The sequence below is a fragment of the Rhododendron vialii genome, chromosome 12a (genome assembly GCF_030253575.1).
Source record: "Rhododendron vialii isolate Sample 1 chromosome 12a, ASM3025357v1".
Taxonomy (NCBI): Eukaryota; Viridiplantae; Streptophyta; class Magnoliopsida; order Ericales; family Ericaceae; genus Rhododendron; species Rhododendron vialii.
Genome location: NC_080568.1, coordinates 25,365,481 through 25,389,457, shown reverse-complemented (window position 1 = coordinate 25,389,457; position 23,977 = coordinate 25,365,481). Strand labels below are relative to the sequence as shown.

General features: G+C 38.3%; 2 protein-coding genes across 4 annotated transcripts; one reads left to right on the top strand and one right to left on the bottom strand.

Annotated features, from left to right (window-relative positions):
* Positions 1 to 2,577: 2,577 nt before the first annotated feature.
* LOC131309744 (protein argonaute 1) lies at positions 2,578 to 12,510 on the top strand. Of its 2 annotated transcripts, none has more exons than XM_058336344.1 (22): positions 2,578 to 2,715; positions 4,119 to 4,825; positions 4,925 to 5,133; positions 5,255 to 5,404; positions 5,658 to 5,791; positions 5,990 to 6,099; positions 6,571 to 6,677; positions 6,802 to 6,940; positions 7,014 to 7,130; positions 8,315 to 8,422; positions 8,521 to 8,592; positions 9,629 to 9,751; positions 9,851 to 10,016; positions 10,121 to 10,380; positions 10,491 to 10,633; positions 10,820 to 10,882; positions 10,963 to 11,026; positions 11,119 to 11,254; positions 11,348 to 11,421; positions 11,515 to 11,609; positions 11,809 to 11,840; positions 11,991 to 12,510. In XM_058336344.1, the coding sequence occupies exons 2-22, from the start codon at positions 4,127 to 4,129 to the stop codon at positions 12,212 to 12,214; spliced, it is 3,225 nt and encodes a 1,074-aa protein (XP_058192327.1). In that variant the 5' UTR covers positions 2,578 to 2,715; positions 4,119 to 4,126; the 3' UTR covers positions 12,215 to 12,510. The 2 variants fall into 2 exon arrangements, with proteins under 2 accessions (XP_058192327.1, XP_058192328.1); XM_058336345.1 differs by lacking the exon at positions 2,578 to 2,715 and adding an exon at positions 2,716 to 2,837.
* Positions 12,511 to 13,780: 1,270 nt separating this feature from the next.
* LOC131309930 (ureide permease 1-like) lies at positions 13,781 to 22,237 on the bottom strand. 2 transcript variants are annotated; one of them, XM_058336647.1, is made up of 8 exons: positions 21,967 to 22,237; positions 20,291 to 20,537; positions 18,572 to 18,710; positions 18,276 to 18,450; positions 16,794 to 16,837; positions 16,578 to 16,678; positions 15,276 to 15,650; positions 13,781 to 14,333 (listed from the first exon to the last, which is right to left on the bottom strand). In XM_058336647.1, exons 2-8 carry the CDS (start codon positions 20,525 to 20,527, stop codon positions 14,181 to 14,183), a joined length of 1,224 nt encoding a protein of 407 aa, XP_058192630.1. In that variant the 5' UTR covers positions 20,528 to 20,537; positions 21,967 to 22,237; the 3' UTR covers positions 13,781 to 14,180. The 2 variants fall into 2 exon arrangements, with proteins under 2 accessions (XP_058192630.1, XP_058192629.1); XM_058336646.1 differs by having other exon boundaries at positions 20,291 to 20,594; positions 21,967 to 22,236.
* Between the last annotated feature and the right edge of the window lie 1,740 nt (positions 22,238 to 23,977).

Here is a 23,977-nt window from a genome sequence, read left to right as displayed (position 1 = left end):
GTAAAAATTGTCATATTTTTTTTTAGAGTTATTAATTTCGTCTTTGAATGAATATTATACGAGTATTTACAAAATTAGATTCTTTCAGACGATATTTTGTTTCATAACAACATCGTGGCTGTCACCCCCACCAGCGAAACAGTAAAAAAACTGAACCGGGTGGGGGTGGGTGCACGCAGCGCACGTCTCATGTCAACACCCAAATCATTTCCCCAGCCGGTCAAACCAGAGTCCACCACGCCATCAATCCGACTGCGACTAACCCTCGGAATTAACCACGAGTCCCTCCGCACACAAGTATTTCCTCCCCAGTGCCCCACACATGACAATGACACAATTGAGACAGTGACCGACTTATCTACATCCCAATTCTTCATTTTGCATTTAACGGTACATAACTTTAAAAGGACTCTATTCTGGAAGTTCCCAAAAAGAGTCTTTTTTTTATAAGTTGGATTACTTTTGGACAGCTATGATCACACGTTTGGGGAGAGCCCTTTACGAATTTAGATTATTAAAAACACTTATGAACTACTAGGATCGCATGTTTCGGAAATATCTATTTTATAATAGAAATGCTACCAACACAGATAAATAGTGCACGAATCGTGCATTGATAGCGACATGGGACCCACTATAGATCTCACAGAAATGATCCGAGACGTTCATTAAATTTAAAACATTTTTTCAAGGGCTCTCGCGAAAAATCAACTTAATCCGATACTTATAGATGCTTGATTCAATCATCTAACTTTTCATTATCCTAAAATCTGAATGAAAAATTAAATGATTTATTCAAGCACTTATAAGTATTGGATTAAGCTGATCTTTCTCGAAATTCATAGAGAAAAATGTTTTACATTCAATGAACGGATTGGATCGTTTGTATGAGACCTGTAGTGGACCCCACCGCAATCTGTGCACAATTGATGTATGAGTAACAACTCTCCTTTTATTAATTGAACCATTAAAAATATTTTTGGAGGGCTATGTTCAAGCCTTATGCGAAGAATCCTTTAAAAATTTAGACTATTAAAAACACTTTATGAGCGACTAGAATCACACGTTTCGGGAATATCTATTTTAAATTTTAAACCATTAAAAATACTTTTGAACAACTAAGGTTTTGTTCTTTTAAACTTAACTTAAATTTGAAAATTTTGTCCTTATTTAATTTTTTTTTTAAATTTGCTAGTTTTGTGTCAAATTACGTTAAAAAGTGGTTATTTCTCAAAATACTTGGATAAAAGTGCCAAAATTTTACTTTTCCGATTTCTCTCGTCGAGACATATCAATACCCTGGAAAATTTTTGACGCAAAACTAATAAATGCGAAAAAAATTCAAATAAGGACAAAATTTTCAGATTTAAGTTAAGTCTAAAAGAACAAAGCCTACAAGCATCTGTATCAAACTCTTCAAAATTTGGACCAAATTACACCTTAAAAACCTACTTTATTAGTTTAGCTGCTCATTTTTAAAATGTCTACTGTATCAGACTCTCTATATTAAAACTCTTTCATTAAAAATATTGTTTACTCTTGTTCTTTTCTCAATTGCAATAATTTTTTTTTTTGCCAAGAGCCTTGTTTGGGCACATCAAATGAGCAACAAATTGATGATTTTTGTGGGACCCAATACGGGTCCAACAAATATTACTGTATTTAATCTGTAAGGCATTCTTAAAATGCTATTTTACGGGTTCTCGGGAAAAAAATAGTTCAATTCCATAACGGTAAAGGCTATTTCAGAATTCGTCGGGTATCCTATGAATGCTAAAACAACTCTTACCGATATCGGTTTGAGCTAAATTTTTTTCAGGAATCCATAGAAAAATATTTTTAGAATGATTTGCGGTTCGAATAATCTTTGTAGGATCCGTAATGGATCCGCCAACAATAAAAAAAATTCAAGCTTTTCTTGCGGGTATCAAGCCGGCCCTATCTTTGGAGGTGTGACAGCTCAATTTTTGAACAAAGTTTAAAATGAAAACATTAAATAAATGTTTAACTCATGAATAGTTCCTCGTGGAATAGAAAGAGCAATGGTAGCAATGTTACTTTGAAGGCAAGCAAAGGAGAGGCTGATGAAGGTGCTTTTGGTGGGTTTAACTCTCTACTTTATTCCAAAAGCTAATTTGTTAATAGAGATCCGGATGCTCTAAGGGCCGTTTTAGAATTTTTTTTAAAAAATAAGTAGTTTATTTTATATTTTCAAAATCAAAAATAAAGTAAATAAAAAATAATTTTTAATTTTTTTTTTGCATCGTATAAAAGATGTCGTTGGGATCTTTCAAACAAGATTCATATTGCATATTTTTAGATTTCAATAAATTCATAATTTTTAAACTTAAAATTATCTTCTTAAAAAATAAAAACTTATTTTTTGTTCCGAAACGGAGCCTAAGATCACACGTTTTGGAGAGTCATTTAAAATTTGAACTACTCCTAAAAATACTTTTGGACGACTAGATCACGCGAGCTACCCTGCGGTTCAATATCAGAGAGAGGGGTGGGGGACACTGGGGGCACCCAGGGGCGGAGTTGTTATTTTCACCCACCTACCACTCCTTTAAATCCGCCTTGTGGTTCGCCCACTTCCGGTTTTTTTAACACAGAAAAAACCAAAGGGTGGGAGGCGTAGTTATCCTCTCTCTCTCTCATCCGTGCTGCTACTCTCTCACTTTCCGAAAGCAGTTTACCAGGAGCGGTTTCCAGGTAAAACGATAGCAGTTTTAGGGTTTCGATCGCTGGTCGAACACATTTACATCACTTCACGACTTAATCTCTCTGCGCTTATCTGAGTTGCGATTGTTGCTGCTGGTTTTCACTGACCTTCGGTACAGATCTACTCCTCTTCGAGTTCAATCGAGTGTTCTCCCACTCAGATCTACCGCGATTTCCTCAGTTTTTCTTTTCCCTGTCTGTCAGTTTATCGTTTTAATTCTCCCGTATTTTTTACGTGTTTTTTTGTTGGCTGATTGTCGCGGCTTAAGATGATCGGATCAGATCTTCCACATCGGTATTGAGGAAAGGGTTTTATGTTTTGACCTCTTAACCCTAACTTTATGACGCATCAGTTTTAGGGTTAAGATTTGTGTGGATAGTTAAAGTAGTAGGGTTAAATGGGTTTCAGGGTTTTGCTTCACTTCTTGTGATAGTGGGAACAACTGGGGTTAAATTTTTATTGTTTTAACTTTGCTGAGCTTCGGATTGGTACATGATTGGAAGCAACTGATGTACTAGTTGAGATGGCTGGATTGTTGTTGTCTGTTCTTATAGTCTTGTCAAACATGGTGTTTGTATGTTTTCCTTTCCTAGGTTTATTTTTTCCTGGTACAATGAGCATGGATTCCTTTTACGTAGTGTCAGATGTATTGATTTATATGGGTTTTTTTCCCTGGTTGCTTATACAGTCTTGTTGACATAATTGTTTTTGTCTGTATTTTTGTTTGTGCATATATGCGTATCTTTAGCCACGTTAACAAGTCATTTTAGGTTTTGCCTCACTTCTTTTTATAGTGGGACCAAGTGGCGTTAAATTTTTATGGTTTAGCTTTGCTGTGGTTCAGATTGGTACATGATTGGAAGCCACTGATGTACAGGTTGTTAATTTGTTATGACTAGATTTGTTATTGTCCAAACATAGTTTAACTTTCCTACAGTTTCTTTTTTCCCTGGTACAATGAGCATTGATATCGTTCTACATTTGCTTCTGGTTCCTTTTACTCAGTGCGAGATGTATTGATATATACCTCCGAACAGTAGTTTATGATGGAAGAAAGAGATTGTTCTACATTTCCTATGGGTTTTTTTTTCCTGGTCACATATAGTGTTGCTGACACAAACAATTAACTTTTTGAATATATACATATATGTAAGTGTCTATTTTTGCTACAGTGGGTGGAAATCCTAATCTGATTTGGTTTGAAATATATATATTTTTACCTTGCTTACGACACGGTGTTTTCCCTTTCCTTTGCGTTCTATCTCTCGTGCCCGGTTCATGGATTTTCGTGTGTTGAAGTTGATTTATGCTTTAGGCTCCCAGATGCATTTCGCAGTTTCACCGCTTGTATAATGATAACAAGTCAATTTTTGGGCTATTATTTTTGCTGCAGATACCGTCATGCCGAGGAAGAAGAAAACTGAAGCTCCTGGTGGGGGAGAAAGCTCTGAGCATCAGGATGTGAGCGGAGGAGGCAGTGGGGGTCCTCAACGTCCGCCAGCTCAACAAACACCGCAGCAGCAAGGAGGTTATCAGCAAGGTGGCGGTAGAGGGTGGGCTCCCCAATCCCAGCAAGGAGGACGGGGAGGTTATGGTGGACGCGGTGGTAGTGGTCCTCAGCGCGGTGGAATGGTGCCTCAGCAGCATTATGGGGGCCCCCCCGAGTATCACCAACAGGGCAGGGGAGCTCAGCCTCGAGGAGGGGCACCTCAACAGCAGCGGCGCGGTGGTGGTGTGAGTGGTGGCCGTGGGGTTGGAGGACCTCCTCCCAGTGGGCCTTTTTCAAGGCCACCAGTTCCCGAGCTGCACCAAGCTACCCAGGCTCCTCCCTATCAAGCGAAACCTGCAGAAATGCATGGTGAATCCAGTTCTCATACTGCGGTGCCTGAGCCTAGCACTTTGCAGGTCACTCAGGAGTTTCAGCAGCTTTCCGTACAGGAAGAAGGGGGGTCGAGCCAAGCAATTCAGCCTGCTCCTCTCTCAAGTAAATCAATGAGATTCCCTCTTCGTCCAGGCAAGGGAAACACTGGTGCTAGGTGTATTGTCAGGGCCAACCACTTCTTTGCTGAATTGCCCGACAAAGATTTGCACCAATACGATGTCAGTTTTTGATCCTTTTATTATTTATGGTTGTTTTTCTATCTGGGTATAGTGTTCTGCAAAATCCTGGCCGTTAACCTTGTTCTTGTTGAATGGTAGGTCTCGATTACGCCCGAGGTGACATCAAGGGGTGTTAACCGTGCAGTGATGGAACAGCTGGTGAAACTGTACAAGGAATCTCATCTTGGTAAGCGGCTCCCTGCTTATGATGGAAGAAAGAGCTTGTATACTGCAGGCCCCCTCCCTTTTGTCACAAAAGAGTTCAAAATCACTCTCGTTGATGAAGATGATGGATCCGGCAGTGCGAGGTTTCTTTTTCTTAATGTCTTTTGGTTTATTCCTTTCCTTTGATAAATAGTCACTCGTATGCAAGTACTCCTTTGTTTGTATATTTAATTTGCTGATGCATCATGTTCTCTCTTGATATAGGAGAGAGAGGGAATTTAAAGTTGTGATCAAACTGGCTGCACGTGCTGACTTGCACCATTTAGGATTGTTTTTACAAGGGAGGCAGGCTGATGCACCCCAAGAAGCTCTCCAGGTTCTGGACATCGTTTTGCGCGAATTGCCCACTAATCGGTGAGAATGCTTCTGATGACGTTTGACCCTTCTGATATAATTTTAGAACTCTTATTTTTTCATTTGGTCTTGCGTTCTGCTTTTATTGGGATTGCTAAGCCAGTACTGGTAGTAGGATTACCTTATTGCCACTGCCTGTACTCGTACTTGGTTATCTTTTTGACATTACTCCTATTCTGGTTGTATTGATTAATTCTTTTTTTTTTCCCTTGGAATTTGTATTGATTAATTCATGTTGTGCAATCTGTGGTAGATATTGTCCTGTGGGCCGCTCATTTTACTCGCCTGTTTTGGGGAGAAGGCAGCCATTGGGTGAAGGACTAGAAAGCTGGCGTGGTTTCTACCAGAGTATTCGCCCAACCCAGATGGGTCTGTCGCTGAATATTGGTAACTAACTTTTGTTGATGTGATTTTATTTCCTTGATTACTTCCTCTTTTTTAAAGTTTTAACTGCTCAGCTGTTCTGAATGCTCACAGTAAAGTTTGCTACATGGACCTGTAATGCCTTCAACCTACACCTATCTCCTCTCCCTGTAGGAGTTCGTAACTGTCATTTCGCATTTTCTTATGTGGTTGCTTGTGCAGATATGTCCTCCACTGCTTTTATTGAGCCTCTGCCCGTCATTGAGTTTGTGACTCGGCTTCTGAATAGGGAGGTATCTCCAAGACCTTTGTCTGATGCTGATCGTGTTAAGGTGAGATAATTCTCTATGGTATTTTGAATCCCCTTTGTCCATTGTTGTCTTCGAGGGATTCTTCTCATTCTCCTCTTCTTTTTTTTTCAATGGGTTCATTTATTTTGGATGTTGACTTTCACTTATGGACCTCTTGTAGCTGCTTCTTTAGATAGTGCTAAATAAGTGGTACATTTAGGTTGTTCGGTGGTAGTCTAGCAGACAAATGTGTAATCCGCACTTATTTATTTTCAAGTCTTTGGTTCTATTCTGTTCTGTGTACCTCCTTTTGTCCTTGAATATCTGCTTTGGTTTCCAATTTCTCTCTTTTCTTTCTTCTCGCTCTCGCCCTCTCTCCCTGTTCATGGTATCTATTTTTCATTGAGCACGATTATTTCATCTGTAGAGGACATTTCGTGCAGCTTACGTGTAGCTAAATTTGATGAATTGAGTCATTTATCTGGATAATTGGCTTTTGTTGTGTATTATTAGATAAAAAAAGCATTGAGGGGAGTGAAGGTGGAAGTTACCCACCGGGGAAATATGCGTAGGAAATACCGGATATCTGCATTAACCTCACAAGCAACAAGAGAGTTAACGTAAGTTTCAATTTTTAGTTAGTGATCCTGATGGAATTTGATCATCTACTTACTATTTGATGCATTGCGTTGGGATGCTCTGAGCAATGTCTTGCCTGACTCTTTCTTCTGTTAATTATGTTAGATTCCCAGTTGATGAAAGAGGTACTATGAAATCTGTGGTAGAGTACTTTCAGGAGACATATGGGTTCTCCATCCAACATACTCAATGGCCTTGTCTACAAGTCGGGAATCAGCAGAGGCCAAATTACTTACCCATGGAGGTCAATACTTATATTTCTATCCTCCTCCTTTGGTATGTGTTGACGTGCGAACTAAAGGTCCGAGTGCATTCAGGTTTGCAAGATTGTTGAGGGTCAGAGGTATTCGAAGAGGTTGAATGAGAGACAAATTACTGCTTTGCTTAAGGTGACCTGTCAGCGCCCACAGGAAAGGGAGTTTGACATTCTGCAGGTTTGTTTGTGGCATATATGTTTATTTGGTCAATGTGGTTTATCGGTGTTGCATTAAACATCCTTGGTGTTTGAGATATTTTATGTATCCTTTCAATCTGTCAGTGTCAGATACCAGTTGTGCTTTTTGAACATCTATTTAGATGTGAATTGGCCACTCATAGTTCTCATTTTGGAAACTAAAATATTGAATGAGTTATTCAGCAACGGAACATGGCTTATTTCTGTTGTTTCTGTTAGGATTGATTTAGAATGTGGAAAACTTCTAGATGTCACGAAGGGGATCTAATTTTTGTTAAATGTTTGTTAAGATGTCGCAGATTTTCTGTGTGTAGATAACTGTCATGCCTTACATTCTTACTTCTGGTTTTGTGATGCACATGATGCAGTTTTAGACTAGTGTCATCGTGGTCTTAATAGCAGGCCTATATTGTAGTCCTGATGCACAGATGCACTCTGACGCAGTCATCGCTGGCTTAATAGCACCATTGTAACTTGTAAGCTAGTGTTCACGGGCTTAATAGCTGGCCTAGTTCCACATCTAGGTTTTCTTGATTCCTAAATGATAACTCTGTGTGTGTCTGCAAGCGTGTTGGCACTGCGGGAACTGAATGTGCTGAATCTTGGAGTGAATCTGTAGATGCTTAAAACAGATTCTTGTTCCTGCTGTAATGTTGATGTGTGAATCGCTTATGGTGCATATCATGGGAGTCTAAATCCATCTTTTTAGTCGTCATTTCTGGGTTTATGTGTTTGACTTTGACATGCATGCTTGATCTGGTGCAAGGGCCATTGCTTTATTGTGGGACTTTCTGGTTGATGTTTTGTACATCATGCCAAGTCTCTTTTGGCTGTGTTGTTAGATATGAAGTTTCTCAATAATATACGGCAGGACTTTGGATTGTAACGCCAGGTCTATTTTGGCTTCAATTAAAAATTAAATTAGTGTAGTATTGCATAGTTTTATGCAGTACTTTCCAACAAAAAATAGTTGGAAAATACAGGTCAGTTACCAGTCTTTGTCCACTATACCAGAAAAAAAGGAGCTACTAGTCCATGTTCAAGGTGGTCTTGGAGGAATTATAAGTTCTTAGTGGTAGACCTTTTATTAAAAAAGATAGCTAAGAATTACCTGACAAGATTTTGTGGTTTAGCCCTCACTGTTTTGTTTTTATCCTTCTGCAGACAGTCCGCCACAATGCCTATGCTGAAGATCCTTATGCAAAGGAGTTCGGAATCAAAATTAGTGAGAAACTGGCTTCAGTAGAAGCACGTGTCCTCCCTGCTCCCTGGGTAATTGATCAAATTTAACCTCTGGTGTTGCCTGATTCATCTTTTTAATGACCATCTTTTGAATTGTTGTTTTGATGGTTCTGGCCCTGACTATGCAGCTTAAGTACCATGATACGGGTAGGGAAAAAGATTGCCTCCCTCAAGTTGGTCAATGGAACATGATGAATAAGGTATTATGAATGATTCTTAATATATATTTCTGAATTTACCAATTTTGGTCAGAGTTTGTCAGTGGTTGGATTTGTACGCACTTTTTGAAAAATTTCCCCAGCTAGCTTACTATTCTGACATTGGGATGGAAATTATAGATTTTGGAACTTTGCAACAACTATTGCCACCTGGCTATTTCCTCTTTCCTGAAGTTGTACTCTGAATACATTTATTATGATTATGAGTACGCATTTATTATGAGGTCTTCAGCCAGATTTGCTAATATAAATTGCATTGCTGATAGCAGTGCATGTTCAGTAGATTGATGGCAAGGTCTTCTTTGGTTTTAAATTTCATGATTGTTATGGTCTGCTGTTTGTGTATTAACTCAGTAGTCTATCATATGCTACTCTGGTTCACAACTGGTTGATTTTCTCATGATAAAGCAGTATCCGTAAGAGGCTAAGAGGCATTCTAAAGAGTGAAGACATGTTTATAGAAAAAGCTGTAATTTGGAGTAGGTTAAGAATTCGATGTAGAGGGTGTGGGATCTTATCTTGCACACTTAATTCGGTGGCCAATCAACTCCTAAGCTTGAAAAACGAGGCATAATATAGCTAGTGCTATTCTCACAAAGATAATCTACTAGAGCTTCCTCCTGAGAATCCAGGTGTGGATTGTAAAAATGTATGTCCGCATGAAAGCAAGAGCAATATATCTTCTATTTCTGCCTTCATTGCACTGTTTCTAGTACTTTCTGGAGTTGGTTCCAATTTTTTGGCGGTGAATCGGTGCTCGTATCCGTTATCTCAGCTCAAATCCATATTCCATTTTTTGTGTTGAATATGGGGGATATTCAACTATTTAAAGATTGTGTTCAATTAGCAGTGTTGGGTAGTTCGAAATTCCCATAATTTCTTGCCTGAAGTTTGTCCACCCATCCCTTGATATAGGTACTTGTTGAAGGACATTCTATTTCTCTTTTTCAGATGACCTTAGTTGATTGATATTGCTTGTTTGGCTAGTAGCCTAATACCTTTTTGCTCTATTTTTCAGAAAATGGTGAACGGCGGAACTGTGAATAACTGGATCTGCATAAATTTTGCACGCAATGTGCAAGAAAGTGTGGCTCGTGGCTTTTGTTATGAGCTTGCGCAAATGTGTGTAATATCTGGAATGGTATGGGCCTTGATATATATTTACGTTTAATTTATCTGTCCCATGGGAGGTGGTTTTGAGTTCTCTGATCTGAACTTTGAATGCATGGACTTTGCGTAGGTATATAATCGGGAACCTGTGCTCCCACCATACAGTGCACGGCCGGATCAGGTAGAAAGAGTCCTGAAAGGTCGATTCCATGAAGCCATGACGAAACTTCAGCCTCAGGGCAAGGAGCTTGACCTGCTAATTGTTATTCTGCCGGATAACAATGGATCCCTCTATGGTACAGAAATCTTATCAACAGACAAATTGCACTTATTATTGGCAGTTGTTTTGTGCTTATATTCTTTGTTAATTTTTTGTTATTGGGCTGTATTTATTTTTCAGGGGATTTGAAAAGGATCTGTGAGACAGATCTTGGAATTGTTTCGCAGTGTTGTTTGACTAAACATGTGTTCAGGATGAACAAACAATATCTTGCAAATGTTGCCTTAAAGATTAATGTTAAAGTGGGGGGAAGGAATACTGTGCTTGTAGACGCAATATCTAGACGCATACCTCTAGTTAGTGACATACCCACTATTATTTTTGGCGCTGATGTTACACATCCTCATCCTGGCGAAGATTCAAGCCCTTCCATTGCTGCTGTATGAGAACTTCACCACTTCCCTTGTCATGAATTTGGTTTCTCTTTTTTCTTGTGTTGATTAGTGTTCTTGTTAACAACTAGTGAGGAGTTGTTATGTGTTAATTACAGGTGGTTGCTTCGCAAGATTGGCCAGAGGTTACAAAATATGCTGGTTTGGTTTGTGCTCAAGAGCATCGTCAGGAGCTCATTCAGGATTTGTATAAATCTTGGCAAGATCCTGTTAGAGGAGCTGTGACGGGTGGAATGATAAAGTATAGCTTGCCAATTTCTCTCCCTCTCTTGCAAAATGAAATAATTATAGAAGTCGAAAGGAAAAAATTTGAAAACCTTGTACATGGATGTTGAGTTTGTTTGAGAGTGACAGTTTACATTTGGTTGGCAGTTGCTAATTTGGTAGTACACATTGACTCACATATGTTTGCTCTTGTAAAATTCAGGGAACTTCTCATTTCTTTCCGTAGAGCAACAGGGCAGAAACCACTGCGGATAATATTTTACCGGTTACAACCTAGTCTCCTACAGTTATCTCATACGGTGTTTGCGTGGTTATGCCTTTTAAATGTTTTTTTTTCCTCCGCAGGGATGGTGTCAGTGAAGGACAGTTCTATCAGGTTTTGCTTTACGAACTTGATGCTATTAGAAAGGTAATTTTTATTTTATGCTTCATTTTTTATGTTATCGACTTTGTTTTATAAGCACAAATCTGATTCCTATATGGATATTTAATCTTTATCAGGCTTGTAACTCTTTAGAGCCAAACTATCAGCCCCCAGTCACTTTTGTTGTGGTTCAGAAACGACATCACACAAGGTTGTTTGCCAATAACCATAATGATCGAAATGCAGTAGACAGGAGTGGAAATATACTGCCGGGTAAGTAAGCACATCTAATGTCGGCATTGAGGCTTACTACGATCGCTCAAAGTTTCTGCCTAATGTAATCTCTATTATGTCTAAAATTTACAGGTACTGTTGTAGATTCCAAAATCTGCCATCCCACAGAATTTGATTTCTACCTGTGCAGCCATGCTGGCATACAAGTATATAACTGACATATTCACCCGTCATCATAGCTTTGAATATCAACTGTTGTGGAATTGTGTGGCTGAATAACTTTTCGTCATGGTTGACAGGGTACCAGTCGACCGGCTCACTACCATGTGTTGTGGGATGAGAACAACTTCACAGCCGATGGGCTCCAATCACTTACCAATAACCTTTGCTACACGTAAGGCCACTACTGAGACTCACCCGTAGATTTAATCCTTTTGACTTCTTGTCGAAGTTCTTTATCAGTACTTTATACAATGTTAAAGAAATTATCAAAGCTTTGGCATAAGTAATTCTGTGTATCTGGGGTGTTTTTGTCCTTTTCTTCATGTTGGTATATTCATTAACTTAGAATCTGTTTTTGGAATACTTTGCAGTTACGCAAGATGCACCCGATCTGTGTCTATTGGTTAGCTCCTTTTCTCTCTCCTTCGTGTCTTTGATTCTTCCCTTGTACCTTTTCAGTTTTATTTTGTTTGTGTTTCATGGGTAATATTTTTAACAAATGATGGGTTTGTATTACTACTCAATTCTGTCTCATTTTTTGTTTGTTTTGCAGTGCCGCCTGCATACTATGCTCACTTGGCAGCTTTCCGGGCTCGCTTCTATATGGAGCCTGAGACATCGGATAGCGGTTCGATGACGAGTGCTGCTGCTGCTGGTCGTGGTATGATAGCTGGTGCAGGTGCACGCAGCTCGAGGGTGCCAGGTGCTAATGCTCCTCCTGTCAGACCCCTCCCTTCCCTTAAAGACAATGTCAAAAGGGTCATGTTCTACTGCTAGTGATCTGTCTCTCATTTCCTTTTGCCCCCATTGGGGGAAGCTTGCCGATGTCAACACAACAATAGACTTGATTATATTGTGTGATAGAGTGGGTTCAGATGATCTCACTCATTTGCTTTGGTTCATTAGACAATGTGGAACAATTAGTTGTCTTTTCTTGTTGTCCAAGTGAGGTCGAACATTAGAAACGCTTTTTGGGTGATGATGTTCTCTAAACGCATTGGGGGTGATCTTACTTTGTAGCGATGAATGTTATGGTTTCGGTTGGGTTTGACTAGTAGATTTGCCTTTTGATCCCTGTTGTGTTGATTGCTATTTATTGCTCTCCTCTTCTTAGCTGTCACAATTTTGAGTACCCATTAGTGCCTGTTAATGTTGCCCGCCTGATTGTTTCCTCTTTCCAACACTTGCTGCCTCCTTTCATTCATATGCTCTGCATGAGAATAAGATAGGTTGCTGATTTGTCATTCTATTGCGAGCAGCGATGTGAACATGGATGTTCAGACATAGATCTGGACAACAGATGTGTCCGTTCGGTGTACTTTTTTTTTACTTTATTAGTTTTACACGGTTGTCAGTGTTTGTGGGTGCGGGTTGGGGTTCAAGTTTTCCTTTCCCTTCTCTCTGCTTTTCTATTCATTCTATTGTTGATTCAAGGATGTTATAAGATTATCCTCTCCTTTTTGTTTCCTCTCTTTCGTAATCTTCTATCTGATAGTTTCAAAATGAATGTTAGAATTCTTATGAAGACTACAATATCTGGTTATTATCTTTAATTTCCTAGTTGCATCAGTTGGTTTTAGAGCTTGAGTCCGGTAGGTTGAAACTTGGAAACTAATTAGACTGTACATTGCAATAGTGTTGGTGCGGTGTCTTCTCTGTTCTTTTTTCCCTTTTTTGATACTGCCGCCCTCTTCTTGCAGTTGTAGTTGCTTTTTCTCAATTCTTCTTCCTCTTTTGTTGTTGCTGCTTTCGTTGCGCTTACTAATTCTAATCTCTACATTATCTCTATGCCATAGTCCATTACTACTTCATGGTTGATTTAAGCGTTGCGTGGGAATAGCTTCTCACAAAACTCAGCTCTACAGGATTACATTAGCCGTTTGATCTGCTACCGGTATGATGAAAGATGCCGATGAAATATGAGTTATGAGAAAAGGCAAAGTTGCCTTTTGCAAACCTTTCTTTCTACTCTTTCTTCGTGCAACAATACCTGCTTGAATCGGGAGGTAAATGAAAGGACCAAGGCTGAAAGAAAAAAAGAAGTTAAACTGCTTTGAAGCTGATCCTTCGAGTATGACAGATGGGGATGCACATTCAAATCCTCCATCCAATTCGTATGGCAATGCTCAAAGGTCCGTTTAGTTTTGAGAGAGAGAGAATTCTGGATAATATTGACATACTACAGGGTATCATTTTCCTTCAAACTGAATATTTTGGGCATTTTAATAATATTCCTCCACCTTTATATTCCATCTTTTCAGTTCTGGGAAGTGCTTTTGAGTTTTGATTGGGTGTGAAGTTATCCTTCGGCCTTGATGTATTGTCAAGAATATGAAAGGGAAGTAATCAATCATCAATCAAATCTATCCTTTCCAAAGCATTCCCAAAAAAACAGAATTCGTTGTAAGAAACAAAGGAAATAGAAAGGAAGCATGCCCACTGTGTTTTTTTGCTTCCCCACTTCCCCATTTTTGGCAAGGATACAAACTAGAATAGACACTTAAAGAAACAATAGCACTGAAGCAGTCATGGCCAGTTTCACTTGTATTTTCCTTTTCAATACACATTTTCACCCTTTTTCCTCCTCCACTTGTTCTTTACTTTCTTCCTTCCATTGATCACAAATATTTTGCAAGTATAGTGTAAGAATCCCCTAAAACAAATTATGTACTGCGTATGAACGAAATGCAGATTCTAATGCTTTCCACCACACCACAACCCAGAAGTTGAAGCAGCTGCTTGCTCATTTCCGATGTCCAGACGACCCCATTAAAATGCCAACAGCTGCAATAAACATGGACAACATGCCTCCAAGCAGTATATATGTTCTTCTCGACGATTTCCTGTACTCGCCAAACACAAGTATACCCCAAAACGTGCTCACAAGCGGAAGCGCCTGATATACCACCAGAAACATCAATGGGTAATCAAAGTGTGCCATACGGAACAATGAAGAAAAACAAATCTTTTACCGAATCTGAGTGGTTTGGGGATCTTCTTTCTCAACCACAAGTAGTTTTCAACTTATTTCAAACCCAAGTGGTTTTATGCAGCTAAACTTTGGAACTTTAAAACCCAAGTGGTTTTAAGCTAGTTGAAGGATTGTACAAGCTCGACTTTAAAAACCTGTGTCATTTTAAAGCTAGTTGAAGTTTCAGTGTGAAAGCACGACCATGAAAACTTTAAGCCTAAAGTTGTGCTTTCAAATTTCGACCTCATAAAATGAATTGGTCTGGGAAATAAGTTTAATTAACCCAGATCTAGTAAACAAGTTTTCAAGCCAGTTTTCAACCCGAGTGGTCTGTAATCTTATTTCCCAAGCACACAGGTGGTTTTCAACTTACTTTCATTAAACACCACGTAGTTTTATGGAGTCAAATAAGTTAAAATCGCCAATATCTAGCAAACAAGCTTTCAGCCAGTTCCCAGTTGGATATGGCAAATTGCTTGAAGAACACACAAAACAAACATACTGAGTCACGACCTCTTTCAAAATTTCAGCGTCCATATTGTAAGAATTTAAAACTACGTGTGTAAAAGGGCTAAACTTCGTTTTAGTGGAACCTAAATGAACCGTAATCCAAAATTCCCACAGATACGTACCATGACACACAGAAACACATTGAGACATTGAATTGTTTCGACACCTACTGGAAATATCAAAAAATGACGTTTCCACAAATCCTTTTTGACTATTTCCATTATCTTCAGGCAAGGTTGTCAAAAGTCGAAACGTTTACCAAAGGCTTTCAAAAGATTTCCTTTCCCTAGCTAATTGCAACAGCACAACGTAATGAAGCTTTAATCCTTTCTTGTATATTGAAATTTTAAAACTAACCTGAACAGCATCAGCTGCAGCATATCCTGCAGCTTGACCTCCCATAAACTGAAGACCGTTTCCGAACCCGCAAAGAATTCCGGCCAGAAACGCCCAACCTCTGCCGTCCCAGTCCGACAGATAAGCCCTCAGTGATGATTTTGGTGTGTTCAATACAGGATAGTACAGGAAACTAATATTCAAAACAATGGCAATCACAAAACAAGAGGCTGAGAAGTAGAAAAAAGATGTGTAGACATTCAAATGAGGGACACCATCTTTCAGGGTGTGCCATTGATCGTTTGTTGCGAGGTTGAATGCAGGTGAGAAGAGAGAGAAACAAACTCCCGCAAAGAAAGTTATGGTCAATCCGATCATAGTGCTCTTTCCAAATACCTGCAAGCAGAACATACCAGGGATTGCTAATCATAAATATTCACCACCTATGTGACACACATGTAGACATGGAAGACTCAATCACATGAAAAGAGGATAAAGACTCGTTGCCTAATAAGGCCACTTGTCGTGTCAGACACTGACACTTAGCACTCATTAGACACACCCCAAGACGTATCTTATGCACCATTTTAGGACGAGACTTTCTTTTGCAAACTTGGGGACACAAGTTCCATCACTTACACACATAAGAAAACAATTGCAAGTTTGAAAGAAATAATCCAGGTAAAATGTATACAGGCAAAATGTATACCGAGTATAGTGCAGATTTATAGCAAATGATACAGGTTTTTGGTTTATTAACTGTAAGAATATTATAATTGATGATTTTTCCTCTGTGATGTATGTATTAATGGAAGGTTTTTTTTCTTCAAAGGTGTTTAGTTTATTAAATAATTTTTTAGCATGTAATTTCTATATGGATAACGTGTAGGTGCTTAGGTTACAGTGTCTCGGAATTTTAGCTAGTATTGTGTAATATTTTTTAATCAAAGGATGAAATACTTAAATAAGTGAAATACTATAATATCCCAAACATATAAGCTTCATGTGTCCTTGCTGTGTCGTGTCCTGAATTTTTTAAATTGGCGTTTCGCCATGTCCGTGCTGCTTAGGTTGGCGCTATCCTGATTCCTAATCGACAACATTTAGGCCTACTTTTCAAAACATTTATGGTGAAATATATGCAAAAGGTGCTTGATGCCACTGATTGAGCTAAAGCACTTCAAACATAAAATCCAAATTAATCAACTTGAAGTTGGTGCAGAACTAGGTGTGGTATATCAAGCATTGCTCCAGCAAAGTGTGGATATAGGAAAACTAGAAAGGAAATACAAAAGATAAGGTAGTAATCATGAAGTGCCCAACCTTAATTGATCTTCTATTTTCAAGCTCTACAAGGAAGGCTGCAGTACCAGCTTTTGCCTTCTCCGAAGCTCTACTTCCATTCTCCAGATCCTTTGTTCCCACTATAAATTTTCACAAGAGGAGGATTAAGACAATAACCCCCCAAAATTTATATTCCTGTTTGTCAAGTAGAATGGGCTAGGGGATATGAAAATTCAAATCCAGAGGGTTTCTTACCTATGTTTGAATTTGGTTCTTTGGACACTGAAATATCTGTACCCCTGTAAATCATTAAATGTTATGTTTGTCACTATTGTTTAACGGTACTTGAATACAACAATGATGCTGAACACTTGATCAGAATCTGGACAAATCAAACTGTTAGACTAAATGTTTTTGCATAAAAACTCTAGTTTGTATGCAGATGGGGCTTGACAATACGAAGGGTAGGGAGATTGTGTTGAGGTTGGTTCCTCTTAATGAAACGAAGGATTTCTGGTTATTGAAGAGATATTTCTTACAGGATAGATAATCTCATCTCATTACCAGTAAAGTGAAGGGACATATGACCTCATAGGATAGACAATCTCATTTGATCACTAAGTGAAGGGACTAACATTGTATATCCCATGTTTTGTGAATATAATATCTGCGGGACCCATAAAAGTTTCAACCAAACGAAACCCATGGTCCTCTTCAGTTTAATGATGATTCATTCCGGACAAATAAATATGGCCTATGGCTCTGAGTATTACTAACAAGGGGATTTTTGTCAACTCATACCATCAACTCACTGAAATGGAAAAAAGAAGGCTTGCATATGGTTTTGCTCTTTGGACGCTATTAATATGAAATGTCAAGCATTCCATCTGCTGCCAATTCACCTCAAAAACAGCCGAACATATCAATGGAGACTAACGTAGTAATAAGTGCACTAAACTTAGATGTCTCCTTACTGATTTGGCTTCTAATGGAAAATTTAATCAAAATGGGTTTAAGTCAACTCAACTGAAATAAATAGATAAACTAGGAAACACAAGAACTTATGAACCTCTTTTCATCTCCCAGGACATGCTTGAAAAACCAGATTGACAAAATGGGCCTGAAAATTCCTTTTGGCCATGTTTGTTTGACAGGGCAATGGACTAGTAGTGAAGGTAAACATAACCTCATAGGATAAATAATTTCATCTATCAGTAAAAGGATTAATCTTGTACATCCAATGTCTCATTGGATATATAATGTGACAAATATCTTATTAGCCCGCAAAAGTTTTAGCCAAACCGGACATATGTGGACCCCTTGGGTTTAATGATGCTCTAATCCAGACAAACAACAGGGCTTCTTTGTATTTCTACAGAACAGGGAGATTTTTGTCAAATCACATTACTAACTCTATGGAATGGGAAAAAGAGGGCTTGCATATCCTTGGATGCTATTACAACGTAATATCAAGCATTCCATCTGCTGCCAAATCACCTAAAAACCGCCTAACATATCAACACCGATAAACTAGGAAACAAGAACTAGGTAGTCCTGACACCTCTTCGTTAGAGCATCATTCATGGAAACAGACAAGAAAGCACACGCATGACTGAAAAGTTAATTCCACCAAACAAATTTATAAACAAGGAAACAAGAACTTGGGAACCTCTTTTTAAATTTTTATATCCCAGGACATGATTGAAAAGTAGAATTATTATATTTATAGAATTTTACCCTTGCTCAGTTCCGTAATCGTTTGACAAAGTACTAAGCTTTGTTCTATTATCAATCGCATTGGATGTATGAACAGCAGAACCAAGGCAAACTGCAATCAAGAAGCATGCCACACCAGGGAAGAGAATTTCGGCTTTATTGATTTTGTCATCTAAGAAGTAGTTCAAGGTGGTTCCTGTTGGAATCAGAAAAAGATCAATATGCGAAATTTTAAAATCATGTCATCTGATGTACTACTAAACACATCTTGCTAGAAAATGAAGGTCATCAAATACTGTAGGGGTAAGTGTTATTACCTATAACAACAGTTATGCTTGAAGTGACAACCTCGACCACTGATAAACCAACAAAGGCCCAAGCATATTGTGTGGATAGGTTTCCTATGCTGAGGACCACCCCACCAGCCATTGCAAACAAAACACTTGGCCAATTGTCCTGCATGAAAAAGATTGTTATAAATTCGAAAGCAAGGTGCACCTCAAGCTGAATGCAGAATATAAGCATGGTAATACTGTTGGGATTTGATTTCGTAAAAATGACGACTGGCTCAAGATTGCCCAACTCTTCTTGTAGGTAGAAGTAAGAGTCTAAACAACCCCAAACATCCATTCTAACACGAAAACACACGTCTAAGACCAATCGGCAAGGAAGATTTTCATGATTTAACCGTGTAAAAACCATGAAGGTAAGTCTCACCATACAAAGGTGTGTATTCAGAACAAGTATATGAATATATAAATAAATAAATAAATATACATACAGATATTTATATTCTGTTGGAACACAATAGCCGTGTCTATAATGTGAAGCAATTTCCTAGAATTTAATATGGCACCAAAGCTAAATGTCTAAATTTGTTCCTTAGACTTCTTCCTGAGTTGCGCAAGTTGTGCAACCATGGGAAAGTAAAGTATGATTACTATCTGGTTCCTACATGCCTTTTCTCATCACTGTTTCACAAGTCTTTTTGATTGAGAGGTAATTGAACTGCTTCAGAATCAAGCACTTCTAACTTGGTAGTCCTGACGCCTCTTCCTTCACTGGCAAACTTGAGCTCAAAATGGATTTAAAAAGTATCTAAGGCTTCCAAGGCAAAAGCAATTGTAAGCCAACACAATATGTATATTATAGTGTTGACAAGATCTTCATCTTTGCAAATTGTTTAGCTCACCATACAAGCTCCCCCATGTTGCTGAGACAAAAGAAATATCATTATTAATAATTTCTTGGCCGCTCTACTGGAAAAAATATGTTAGTAGCCCTAAACCCATGTCTGGTTGTATTATGAATTTATGATTGCCTTGTTGATGTGTGATTACTTTCTCACTGCTATAAGACATCCTCATCACTTTATCATCACTGCATGGCTATTGCATTTGTAAATGTGACTATGTGAGTACTTACCTGTTTCTATTTTCTGTTGATCAAATAGGAGTTACATAATTATTGCTGCAGCTGTAATATATGTAATGACCACTAAGACCCAGAGCGAGTAAGGAAATTTACCTGAAAATACGGCCACAATTGTGCTTACTGGAAGGTAATATTTTAATTTACACCAAATTAGGGACGAAAAATTCCAAGTTGTGGCATTGTTCTTAATGAGAGAACCAAGAAAATGAGACAGGCCTATTCATGCTACCATAGCAGAGAGAATTATAGACTCCTTTCTACATCCTCCCGGTACAGGAAAGGAAAGTTTCTAGAGTATCAGTAGCCAAACTAAACAAGAATTAGAAACACATATGGCTCAATTTTCCTCTACAAGAATTCAAGCTTAATTCAAGTGAAACAGAACAGCTGAATGCTTAAAATGACAAAGACAGTATCAGAAACAATAATAAGAAAACAACTAGGCATGGAAACAGCACGGGATTTAAAAAGTCAGATCACTTATGCAGCTACACATAAATAAAAGGCTTATATGAGTTTTCAGCACTTCTTGGATTTAGAGCTACCATGTCTCAGTCAAACTTGAAGTTCAAACGCCTGCTTAGACAATGAAGGAGACTAACCTGAGAAAGTTGAATTAGGAAATTCGGTTGTTCAGATGAGCTCTTGCCAATTTCACCAAAGGTGAAGGCAATAATTACAGCAGCCAAGAGGTTAGTCATTGTGTAATCAAGATAAGTGTGTTGAGGAAGACGACCTCGCCTTTCTAGGAGTGTCATTATAGCAGGCCATGTGCCCAAGAAGAAGAGGGAAAGTATCATACATCCTATAGCACCTCCCTTGCTCTCCACCAAATACATCTTGAATCCACTAGACAAAATCCTCTCAAATGGAAGCGTTGTCAATCAAGTAACGCCTGAGAAACTCCTACAAAAATGGAAAAGCAGATTTCATATTACTCTTTCCATTAGCCTTCTATATAGTACCTTGAGTAGATCCACTAACTTAAGATGCCAAAAAGCACAGGGGAGGACTACACTAGAAAAAGGGGTCCAATTCTTTTTCTTTTCTTGTTATTATATCAAATTTATTTAAAGATTGTGCATTACTGATGCTTGGATTTTGGATGAAAGAAGCATTGTGCACAAAAATTGGATTGGGACTCGAGGCCTGCCTTCTTAGATGCCATATTCTCAACAGCCTTTAACGCAGGTTCGCGCTTACCCCTTAGGCTTTGTTTGGATGGCGGAAATCTTGAGGAGGAATGAGAATGTGATGCTATATCTCCATGATTCCTACGTTTTGAATAGACTGGAATAGGAATGCAATTTCTGATCTTAGATTCCTGGATCGATCATTGAAATAAGGAAAGTTTGACTCTAGTAAATTTCCAAAATATATATTTCCTAAATAAGATTGTTGAATTAATCCACACTCTGAATGGAACTAGTTCAAGTATTTAATTACTAGGAATTTGATTCCTAGTACTAGGATTACCCAAGATTCAGCCATCCAAACATACCCCTTGCACCCACAATTGACACCCCCCATCAGATGCTGACTATGTCCAGGATAATCATAAAAGAAGGCACAAGACACTTCCATCTTGGAGGTACCCTTGAGCTTAGGGCCCAGAGTGACACTGACAGTCCTGTGAGGCCAGTTGTGGGCTTGGCCAAAGTGGACAATACTTATCGTTGGTGTTTGAGCCGTGCATCTTACAGATATTATAACAAAATGATTGTCTTTCTGACGAAAGAACCTTGAAGGAAAAAGTGGTAGCAAGTAAGAAACCAATATAACAGTAAAAGGGCTAAATTGGTTGGTTAGAAAACGTGTAATAACGTAATCGAAGCACACTGAACATAGGTATTGAACACACACAGAGAGAGAGAGAGAGAGAGAGAGAGAGAGAGAGAGAGAGAGAGAGAGAGAGAGAGAGAGATATTCGAAAAATCCGGCTGCATCAGCTGGCACTTATGTTCACTACTATGAATGGAAATGAAAAAGCAAGACCCCAGCAAGAAATCACACAGGAAATCAACAAGAAGGAATTGTAGTATTTGGAACGGGATTTTAACAGACATGAGAATCAATTGTGTACTGACATTAAAAATTAAAGAGCAGTTATCAGAGTTCACAAGTAAAAGCCATATACCAAATCAATGAACCCTAAATACAATTCAATTAGAAGACGATGCGAAACACACAATTTGGGAGAACCCATTTGGCGAGAATAATCAATTATCACAAACAACTATCCCAAAACTCTGTGCAACCAAAAAAAGAAACTTCGTACCAGATGTTTTGGAATCCTTGCACGAGTAATGCAATTACAAACTGATACTTGTACAAATTGCAGAGTACGTTGAGAGAGAGGCCCAGAAGTGCAAGCAATGTCACAAGAGAGAGAGAGAGAGAGAGAGAGAGAGAGAGAGACGTTGGAGAAGAATGTAGCACATGTTGAGGATAGCTTTCTGATTTTTCAACGCACGAGCCGTTGAAACAGCAAAACGAATCGTTTTAAAATGGTGTGCTGATCTGGGGATCTTGACTGGAGATTCCATTTCCATGAATCCCATTATCCCTCAAACTAGGCCATTTTAAAATTGTTTGGTTTGACCTATTTTTAACAACTTTTCAAATAATTTTGCACTCCCTTTGTTGCGTCATTTTTAATTTTTTTCACTTTTTCGATTTGGTTTTGAGAGATGTTTTAAAATGTAATGAGTGGAGAGAGATATATAAAAAAAAAATTTATTAGAGACCGTGCGCAGAAATTTTGAATTCTTTAAACGAACAAGAACTATTTTGGTTTTTTCGTTTTATAATTAGGTGTCTGATTCTTACCTCTTAAAGTCGGACTGACCCCAAAAGAGTTAGTAGCATTTGAAAGGTATCGGACATGAGAACTTAAGAGAGAGCAAACACCGGTAAGTCCAAGGCCTTTTTAACCACGAGACCTACCCCTTGGGGTTTCGTGTTTCTTAATTCACTTTTTACACGTAAAAGGGTAATATTGTCGTCTCTTCTCCCCATTTAGAAACGCGTGAAAAACTATTCCTATTTTTGTCATTTTACTCATCTCACAATTTGACCTTTTTATATAGCTTTCTTTTTAGTTTTAAAAGAGCAATGCTACAAATGCATCTTTAAAACACAACTCCGGACACAATTGTGTTCGAAACGTTTAGATGGACATGGAGTCATATATGTGTAACGGTTTTTTTTTTTTAATCAACCATATGTGCAGGGACGGAACCAAGATCTTGTAAACATGGGGGCCAATATATGAATACGATTTTGAAATTTGAAGGTTCGGGAATCTAATAGTTTGTTTGGTTTAAATTTTGAGGGAGGTTTTTTTGGGTAGTAAGTAGAGAGAGATAGAAAAAGAAATGAGATCAATAATTGAAGGAAAAACTTATGGGAGACCATGCACAGAGAGAGAAATTGAGTTTTGGGACAAAAAACGAACACATTTTTATGTCTAAATAATATCCAATACAAAATACAATACCTAGATGTTCTCACCAAACAAAAAAACAAAAAAAAAACATTAATATTTATAAATAAATAAATAAATAAAACCCCGAAACTGCGCGGGGGCCTTGGCCCCCATATGCCCACACCTCCCTCCGTCTCTGCATATGTGTGTAACGGTTGGTGACACAATTGTGTTTTAAAGGTATTATTGTGTTCCTAAACTTTTGGTTTTAAAATGAGCTGGTACTAAAATATAAAAAAGAGCTCCTTAAGTTGCACAGAGTAGACGTTCGTTTTCAAGCTTAATGTTACTTCAAAGTCAATACACCAAGACAAACATGGTAGCAAAATTCAAAGCAAAGCTGCCTAGAAGTAGAGTCGTGGGCGTAGAAGCACTCATCTATTAAAACAACTTTTATATACCTACTTATTTGACGTTTCACAGTTTACAACGACAACTTAGATGAGATATCTCTTATTAGTGACTTATGGTTATGTTTATTTGTCTATTCGATCCAACTAAACAAACATTTTGGTTGTGGCCAGAGCCAAGATGTACTAATTAACTCTCACAATCAAGCTTAACTACCATATTACTTTTAATATATATAACATAACTAATCTATTCAACTAATTTTCTGTGTAGACATGGTATAACAAACATAGGCAATTTTGGGGCTCCCTAAATTAGATAAAATTTTGGGGTATGCCCAAAGGCAGCCCACACCCCATTATGATGCTTGGTGTGAAGTGCAGACGGAAGAAAGAGAAGAGGGTGGCAAGAGTTGTGCGACTGTGCGTGCAATGAAGTAGAGAAGGGTATA